The 10,000-nt window shown below is 38.1% G+C and overlaps 1 protein-coding gene across 6 annotated transcripts in view; it reads left to right on the top strand.

Annotated features, from left to right (window-relative positions):
• mamo (zinc finger protein 628-like) overlaps positions 1 to 10,000 on the top strand; it is a 74,407-nt gene that overhangs the window by 21,480 nt on the left and 42,927 nt on the right. For 2 of the 6 annotated variants that reach the window (XM_035887694.2, XM_085655167.1), the window contains exons 2-3: positions 1,740 to 2,973; positions 3,111 to 3,203. In XM_035887694.2, the coding sequence (XP_035743587.1) occupies positions 1,762 to 2,973; positions 3,111 to 3,203 (1,305 nt within the window). In that variant the 5' untranslated portion in view covers positions 1,740 to 1,761. Of the gene's footprint in view, positions 1 to 1,425; positions 1,609 to 1,736; positions 2,974 to 3,110; positions 3,204 to 8,091 lie in introns of those variants that run through there. The other 4 variants (XM_085655168.1, XM_035887685.2, XM_035887700.2 and 1 more) reach the window with 4 other exon arrangements.

A 10,000-nucleotide genomic window follows, 5' to 3' on the forward strand; every position in this document is an offset into this window, starting at 1 on the left:
CCCTGCGTTAGTTACTAAAATCTTTGCAAGTGTGTAAAAGGGGTTGCCTATACGATAGGCGTCATCTATTTTCGCAACGTTAAAACGAACGAACGAACTTATTTACTTACTTGCTTGCATGCTTATTTCCTTATTTACTTACTTACTTTACTTGGCTTACCAACATATAACTTAAAAATATGATGCGTTCGATTACGCAACTGTTCGATAGTAATTCGTACTCGTAACTCGTCCGATCGATAAAGAATTATCATTATATAGTATTTGACCGAATAAGAAACTATAACAATAATAATAAGAGCAATAATAATAATAATAACAATAATAATAATAATAATAATAATAATAATAATATATCGAATAAATAATCTATACAATTATATAAAGCAATATATAATTATTATAATTATTATACACCTCATAAGGTGTATTAATAATTATTCTAATTAATATTTTATCGTAGAGATTATAATCTCTTTTCCCCTATTTCTTTCTGATAAACTTTTATTCGGTCAATCGGTCGGTCGGTTCTTTCCTATTATTAAAAAGTTGCATATTGCGATTAGAAAAAGTAACAAAAGGACTTGTATAGTCCTTATGTACTCATCGTGAAGTTAATAATCGAAAAAGAGAAAGAGAGAGAGAGAGAGAGAGAGAGAGAGAAAAGAAAAGAAACGATAAAAATAAAACAAAAGAGAAGAAATAAGAGCAGAGCTATCGTCACGCTTGATCGTGCCTCACTTTCGAAAGTTTTTAACGATAATTTTATAATATACTTTATACACACACACACACACACACAAATATACACATATATATTTATATATATATATATATATATATACATATATATTTATTGCAACGACGCGGCTGGCTTCGCCAGCAGAGCAGCAGCAACGACAACAGGAACGTAACGCGAAAGGTATCACGCGAGTATTGCGCAGTGGTACATAGACACGCCATCGAGCGAATAGATCCGCGAATATGTCACGCGAATAAATGTTACCCCACGAGCTCTGAAACATAATTACGTGTATGCGTGTTACTTGGCTAAGCGCACATGTCCCCGACACGTGCGTGCACCGCGTTCACGCATTAGGCACAGCAATAAATACGCTCGAACAGGAAGGAATAATAAAAGATAAGCTCGCATCGTCGGCTGATATCGCTCGTACATCTCCACGTGTAGTTGACGTAGACCTGCGCGCGCAACAAATGCACATACACTAAGAGAGAGAGAGGGAGAGAGAGAGAGAGAGAAGGAGGCAGGGAAAGATATATATATAAATATATGTACATATATATATATATATATATGCACACAGATAGTATTAACTCTCTTTCTCTTGCTCTCTCTTTCTCTCTCTCTCTCTCTCTCTCTCTCTCTCTTTCTCTCTCTTTCTTTCTCTCTATCTCTCTGTTGCATTTAGAAGCAGTCGGATAAACCGTCGCGCCGTTGCGATTATCGATGTTTCGCGTTTGTTGTGGATAGGCGAAAAGAGGAAATGTATGTCGATTCGAGACTAGCGAGAAGCGGAGAACTGTCGTTTATTGGTCGATCGTTCCTTTCGATTAAGAAAGGGAAAAAAAAGAAAAACGTAGACTTAGGTAACCGCGAAATAGTATAAAAAAAAAAAAAAATATAAGAGAGAAAAAGAAAAAATAAAATTAAAAGAAAAAAGAGATTGACCGAGGCTAAATAAAAGTTTGTTTCTTTTTATATATATATTATATAGCAGGGTCGCGGGGTGCAGTTCAGACATGGGAAGTGAGCATTACTGCCTGAGGTGGAACAATCATCAGAGCAACTTGCTGGGTGTGTTCAGTCAACTGCTGGAGTCGGAGTCGCTGGTGGACGTGACACTGGCGTGCACGGAGGGACCATCGATACGCGCCCACAAGGTAGTCCTCTCCGCGTGCTCCAGCTACTTCCAGGCCCTGTTCCTCGACCATCCGAACCGTCACCCCATCGTCATTCTAAAGGACGTACGTTTCGCCGAGTTACGTACCCTCGTCGACTTCATGTACAAGGGCGAGGTAAACGTCGAGTACTGCCAGCTCTCGGCGCTTCTCAAGACAGCGGAGAGCCTCAAGGTGAAAGGTCTAGCGGACATGACGAACATCAACGCTGCCGTAGCTTCGCGAGAGGATCAACAGACGCAACAAGCGCAACAGCAGCAGCAGCAACAGCAGCAGCAACAACAACAACAACAGCAGCAACAGCAACAACAATCGCAACAACAATCGCAACAGGCTCAGCAGCAACAGTCGCAGCAACACGATCGAAGCTCGGAGTGTTTGCAACGGGAATCCTCGCGAGAGCAACATCATCGGGAACGTGAAAGTATAAAGGATAGCGTTGGCAGTAGCGTTGGGAAGTCGAACGACAGAGAGAGAGCCGAGGGAAACGTTTCAGGCGTCGCGACGGCTGCCTCGGCCGGCGCGACGACGTCCAGCCAAGGCACGAAAGATTCTGCCGATCAACAACAGCATCAGCAGCAGCAACAACAACAGCAACAACAACAACAGCAACAGCAACAACAGCAACAGCAGCAACAGCAACCGCAACAACAGCAGCAGCAATTGCAAACGCAAGCGCAGCAGCAGCAACAGCAGCAACAGCAACAACAGCCGAATCATCCGCAGGGTACGACGAGCGATTCGGGCGAGGCCGTCGACATGACGGATTGTCCGAGCTCGCCAACGGGCCCAGGTAGTCCCTGTCCTGGTCCCTTGGCTCTCGATCGACCAAGAAGGGATTCCGAGGATGCTGCTAGCCTCGAAGAGACTAGAGGCTCTCTCAGTCCGATATCGGTACACAGTGGTCCATCCGACATGAGCCTGAGCAATAACACCGCCGGTACACCTGGTGTCTTACCTTTGAACTTACCGCAGAGCCGACTTCCGTCCCCGCACAGTACCGAACCACTCGCAGGGCCATCAGGCCTACCCCCTGTTCAACAAGTTCCGCTTGTAAGTATTCTATCCTATTAATACGATATGCGTTTGATACTCTAATATACCACAACCCTAACAATTTCCATATTTATCTCTTTCCAACGACTCGTCTCGATTATTTTCCTTAATAAACACGACGATATCATTTGCAGTCGTTGAAAAAGGAAATGGACTGGGAAAGATCGACCGAGGAACGGAGCGTCAGCAGTGAAATATCCACGGACTACAGACTCCCGCCAGATCCGGTGAGTCCGTCTTCATTTCTATTTCTTTTTTTTTCAACTACTTTTTCTTCTCCCACTTGATACACAGCATACATACATACATATATATATATATGTATATATATATATATATATATATTTATGTGTGTAAGTATGTATCTCGACGTACAGATCGATTAACGAGGGATTGTCAAAAGAAAAAGGAAAAAATCTTTTTAACATCTTTTACCGCGTATTTTTTTTTTCTTTATTTTTTTTTTTTTTTTTTTAGGAATTAATCGAAATATTGTCGATAAATAATTATATGTTACGATTTTCGTAGTAAACAAATTTTTGACTATCCTTTGAAATCGTCTCGTACAGATTGCCGATTTGTCGACTACTTTTTATTATTCTCGTGTCTCTTTGCTCTGCATTTATATATATACATCTCTCTACATATATATATATATATATATATATATATATATGCTCACATACACATATATATTTATATATATTATTGTTATACTTATTTGCGTATCGATAAACGTCGAACGCTGGTACTACGATCGTCGACGGACACGCGAGATCGTTTCGATCGTAAACCTTCGATCCTTTCAAATATCGTCTGACATTCATTGAAAAGTGAATGAAAACATCAATAAGTAGATAAATAAATAAATAGATAAATGAATAAAGCGAAAATGACGCGATGCAAATAATTCGCCGAGAACGATCTTATACACATCTACGTATCTTATATATCTACGTATATATTATATATTATATATCATTACTATTATTACTATTACTATTATTATTATTATTATTATTATTATTATTATTATTATTATTATTATTATTATTATTATTATTATTATTATTACTATTATATTATTATTATTATTATTATTATTATTATTATTATTATTATATATATTCTCTATATATCGAATTCACTTGCATGTGGGTCTATTTGCATGTGCCCAAATGCTTTGCTGTTTGCTGCTCTCCCTGCTAACGTCGATAAAGAAAAGAAAAGAAAAGAAAAGAAAAGAAAAGAAAAGAAAAGAAAAAACAGAAAAAGGAATAAGACGGAAAAAGGAATAAAGAAAAGAAATGAAGAGAAGAAAAGCATATGAGGAGAAAGTACGAAAAAGAAAGAAAAACCTAGAAAAGAGACGCGATGGAGAAAGTGAGGTACAAAAAAGAAATCAAAAGAAAAAAAAACTTATATATATATATATATATAAATAAAAAATAAATAAATAAATAAATAAAAAAAAAATAATAAAAAAATTCTCGCGTAGAAATTTCATCAAATTTTGTGTTCTTCGTCTGTGTCCATTTGTGTCGCGTAAAAAGACGGGCATATATATATATATATATATATATATATATATATAAATACACATATATATATATATATATATATATATATACATATATGTATGTATGTATGTATGTATTGTTATATTAATTCTTTCAATTCGATTTTCCTTTTCCATTTACTCGTTCGCGGGTCTAACAAATAAACGATGAAAAAAACGATGAAAGCTTTGGGACGCTCGATTGTCGGGCATTTATTTTCTAACGATTCTTCCTCTTCGTCCCGCGAAATAAAATATTTAATAATAGATAATAATAATAGATATGGGATTATGCAAAAAGAAAAAAAGGATGATATGAGAATATGTACTTATAAACACGTACACACACACACACACACACACACACAAACACGCACGCACACAAACACACAAACACACACACAAATATGTGTGTGTACGTGTGTGTGTATGTGTGTGTGTGTGTGTGTGTAGGTGTAATACATAAAATATATAAATATATAAAATACATAAATAAATAAAATAAATAAAAGAGAAAAAGAAAGAAAAAGAAATGGAAGTAAAAGAAAAAGAGAGAAAACCAAAAGAGAAAGAAAACAGAGAAACAAAGAAAAATATCGTGCATGTCTATATATACTTTTACCGAATATTTATATATATTTATATATATATATATATAAATATCTATCTATCTATCTATCTATCTATTTATCTATCTATTTATCTATCTTCTTTCCCAAACTAATCCACTCCACTTTCCTCGAACATATCCCATCTTTTGCCTTCGACGTTTCTATGAATTTCCACTTTCTCTGTCTCTCTCTCTCTCTCTCTCTTTCTCTTTCTCTTTCTCTTTATCTATCTATCTATCTCTTTCTTTCTCTTTAACTCTCCATACATCCATCTCTTCCTCTATTTCTATCACTGTCTCTTTCTATTTGATCTCGTCGAGTTTATCTCTCACTCTCTCTCTCTCTCTCTAGCTCTCTTTTTGTCTCTCTCTCTCTCTCTCTCTTTCTCTCTCTCTCTAACTCTCTGATTCTCTCGTTCATCCCCACGTTCTTCTTCTTACTCTAAAATCAACTCACCCCTTTTCAGAATCCTTTCTCGTGTACGTACACTCTCTCTCTCTCTCTCTCTCTCTCTCTCTCTCTCTCTCTCTCTCTTTCTCTTCCTTTTACATGCGCGCACACGCGCAATCGCACGAAGGCATTACTCCACGGAGCCATGCTTCTTTATCCAAACTCGAATTCCTTGCTCCGTCTCTCTCTCTCTCTCTCTCTCTTTCTCTCTCTTCCTCTCTCTCTCTTTCTCTCTCTCTGTCTCTCTCTCTCTCCCTCTCTCTTTCTTCCTCTCACTCATTCTCTTTCGGTGCTTTGAGAGTGCTAAATCGACGAACGCGCGCTGCTCAAAGCACGAGTACTACTACTACCATTACTACTATTACTACTATATATGTATGTATATGTGTATATATATATATATATATATCTTTCTTACTCCTCCTCTCCATTCTATCTCTATCTCTCCCACCTCCATTTTCTTCTCCCACGCGCTCTTCCATGTCAGAGAAAAAGAAGAAGACTATACAAAGCCAGTAAAACACATCCACTTTTTCCTATCCTGCCAGCCTGTCTTGCTAGCTCACTGTCAAGAAGTTGACCTTCGTTTTTGGCCATGGTTGTTTTTTACTACATTTACATATATATATATATAAACATGTATGTGTATATGTATATATATATATATATATGCATATATATGTACATATATACGTACATGCATACACGTTGCTCATCGTTTCATTGAACGATATATTTATATATACATATATATGTATATGTTTTTTGAACTCGATATATATATATATATATATATATATATATGTGAGAAGTTATATATATGTACATGTATATATATTTATATTTATATATATACATATATGTATGTATGGATACTGTGCACACACATGTATATCTATGTATACGTATTCATTTGGCATAACGTTATACATATACAAATATATCGACAATATTTCATTATTTATCATTATTACTTTTGTACTTATTTGTATTTTTCGATTGTCGTTATTTGGTTGAATGCAATTGCCTTTTGCTACGACGATGAAAAAGTAAAAAAGAAAAACAAAAAAAAAAAAAAAAGAAAAAGAAAAAAGAAAAGAAAAAAATACCAAGAGAAAAAATATATACACATATAAATATATAAAAAAAAAGAAAAAATTTTTCCACTTTCGGCTGCATCGTGAACGTGCCAGAAAACGTGTCGAGAGAGGGGATGGAGGGACGAGGTCGGGGAGGGGGGAGGGCGTGAGGGGGTTGGAGTGAAAGCTGCGGAGATCGTCGCCGTTATTGAATCCCTATCATATTATATGTTACATCTTTAATCCATATACGCACTTACACGTGTGTTGTTGTTGTTGTTGTTGTTGGTAATGCTGTAAAAAAAAAAAAAAAAACAAAAAACAAAAAAAAACGATAAGGAAAAAAAAAAAAATATTTAAAAAATGGCAAAGAAAAAAAGTAAGAAAAAACCAAATCATAAAAAAAATTATAACACAAAAGAATTGTATTATTGCTAAACGACACACATTCGAACGGTCCTTTATTAATTTTCACGATTTACAAAAGAAAAAAAAAACAAAAAAAAACAAAAAAAGAAACAAAAAAAAAAGTAAAGAAAAAAGAAAAAATTAAAAACAAACATATATATGAAAATATACATGGGGTGCGCGTCCGCGCCAAACAAAAATGAGCGTCAACTTCTTGTGCTACCGTTTCACGTACGATCTGAGAGGGAGGGCAACAACCTCTCAGCGTACAGAGACACTTCTTCCACCGAACGTAGATGAATTATCGGTTACAGAGAGAAAGAGAGAGAGAGACAGAGAGAGAGAGAGAGAGAGAGAGAGAAGCTCGAAGAGGGAGAGAGAGAGAGAGAAAGAAAAAGAGAGAGAGAGAGTGTGTGTGAGAGTGAGCGAGAAACTTTGACAAAGACAGGATTGCGGAATACCCTCTTAGTAGCGAACAAGTCTTGTTTGTATATTATTTTTCTTTTTTTTTCCTTTTCTCTCGAAAGAGGAAGAGATGAGAAGGAGGAGGAGGAGGAGGAAGAGGAGGAACACGTTAGAATAAAATTGTCTAGCAATTTTGAATAAGGTCGCGACGAGCGTTGCCGCGTCGTGAAGATACGATACGTTCTCGCATACGTCGACGACGAATAGTAGTACCTAGGTAGTTGAGAGATAGAGACTATTAGAAACAATTTAGAAAGCTAAAAATAAAAAGAGAATTTATGTTTGATCGGTGTGAGAAGAAAAAGATAGAAAATCTAGTAGAGATATAGTCTAGAAAGTGAGAGAGAGAGAGAGAGAGAGAGAGAGAGAGAGAGAGAGAGAGAGAGAGAGAGAAAGAGAGAGAGAGAGAAAATGTAAAGGGTGATAGTGGAAGAGAGAAAGAGAGAAAGAAAGAAAGATAGAGAGAGATAGAGAGGATGGAAGGAGAGGGTAGTAGGAGGAAAGAAAAGACAAGAAGTTGATGTTCTTGTTTGTTTGGTTGCAGGAGTTGATGGGTGTGGATGAGCGGGTGTTTGCGTGCATGTACTGCGGTGCCTCGTTCCTCCACCAGAGCAAGCTGACGCGGCACATCCTCTCGCACAGCCTCGAGTCGCTCAAGTACCGCGAGCAGGCGGCCCACCTGCAGTTGCAAGCGCAGTTGGGCCTCGAGACGGGTATGCATCTACCGAGCGAGGCCCACTACCCCGCGGCGGGCACGATCGAGCCCATGGACCTCGAGCTCGCGGCCCACTCCGATCCAACCTCCGGCGTCGTCCTCTGCAAGTTCTGTGGCAAGTCCTTCCCGGACGTTGGGAGCCTGATAGCACACTTGCCGGCTCACACTGGCGACCGACCGTTCAAGTGCGAGTTCTGCGGCAAGGCGTTCAAGTTGCGTCATCACATGAAGGACCATTGTCGCGTGCACACAGGAGAGCGCCCATTCCGTTGTAATCTATGCGGCAAGACCTTCTCAAGGTCGACTATACTCAAGGCCCACGAAAAGACACATTACCCGAAGTATGTGCGCAAGTTCCTGTCCCCGAGTCCCGTGGATCCCTCCGAGGAAGAGGCCCCACCACCCCCGCCACCGCATCATTGAGTTCGCCTCCTCAGCCTCAACCTCAACCTTCACCTCCAAGAGGACCGCCGACGACGCCGACGCCGCCGCCGCCGCCAACGCCACCATCACCGCTGCCAGCACCACCACCACCACCACCACCACCACCAACAACAACAACACCACCACCACCACCACCACCATTACCACTACCACGATCCTTTTTCCATGCTACTCTGTCCACCAATCTTGGACCTGCGTATCCTATCCTCGATCCTCCTTTAAAGATCCTCCCACGCGCAACCCCTTGCTTCTTCATCGGCCGGCCCTCTCACCGAGCGACGAGATAATATGCCGCCGGTATTTCTAGTTAGTCCTGTGATTTTGGTTAGGATGGTTGGTAAATGCGTGTTCAGGGGGAGGGACACGTTAAACACGAGCTCCCTCGTTTAATCAGTGCTTTAAGACGAAACGTTTAGCTTATTATACATACATATATATATATATATATATATTATATATTATATATGATAAATTATTGCAGGTTTATATGTATATCTATATATATATATATATGTGCATACATATAAATATACATATATACATATATACAGATATTTACATATATATCTATAGATGGAGAGAGAAAGGGAAAGAATGAGAAAAAGAAAAGGAGAGAGGGGAGGGGGGAGAGAGAGAAAGGGTTAAAGTGAAAGAAAAGAAAGAAACGTTTATATACGAACTAACGAAGCTGAGAAAAATATTTAAAGGGAAGAGAGAGAGAGAGAGAGATAAGAATTCAAGCCGCCACGGATGGTGCTTATTAAGAGATTTTGATAAAATGCTGTGAATACTATATTGATTACAATATAACTATATAAACAGGATGACGATGATGATAATGATGATGACGATGATGATGATGATGATGATGATGATAACGACGACGACGATGATAATAATAATGATGATGATGATGATGATAATGACGATGATGATGATGATGATGATAATGATGATAATGATGATAATGATGATGATAATGATGATAATGAAGATGATGATAATGATAATGATAATAATGATGATGATGATAATGATGATTATGACGATTATTATGACGATTACGATGACGACGACGACGACGATGATGATGGTGATGGTGATAATGACGATGATGATAATGACGATGATAATAATGATGATGATGATGATGATCATGATGATGATGATGATGATGATGAAGAAAAAAAAGGAGTAAAAAAAACAAAAGAAAGAGAGAGAGAGAGAAAGAAGAAGATATTGTAATAATAATATGTACTAACGTTGTACGATGTACGATGTGACTGTTGTTGAT

Source organism: Vespa mandarinia, chromosome 2, assembly GCF_050613455.1.
Source record: "Vespa mandarinia isolate Hongniang chromosome 2, ASM5061345v1, whole genome shotgun sequence".
Lineage (NCBI taxonomy): Eukaryota > Metazoa > Arthropoda > Insecta > Hymenoptera > Vespidae > Vespa > Vespa mandarinia.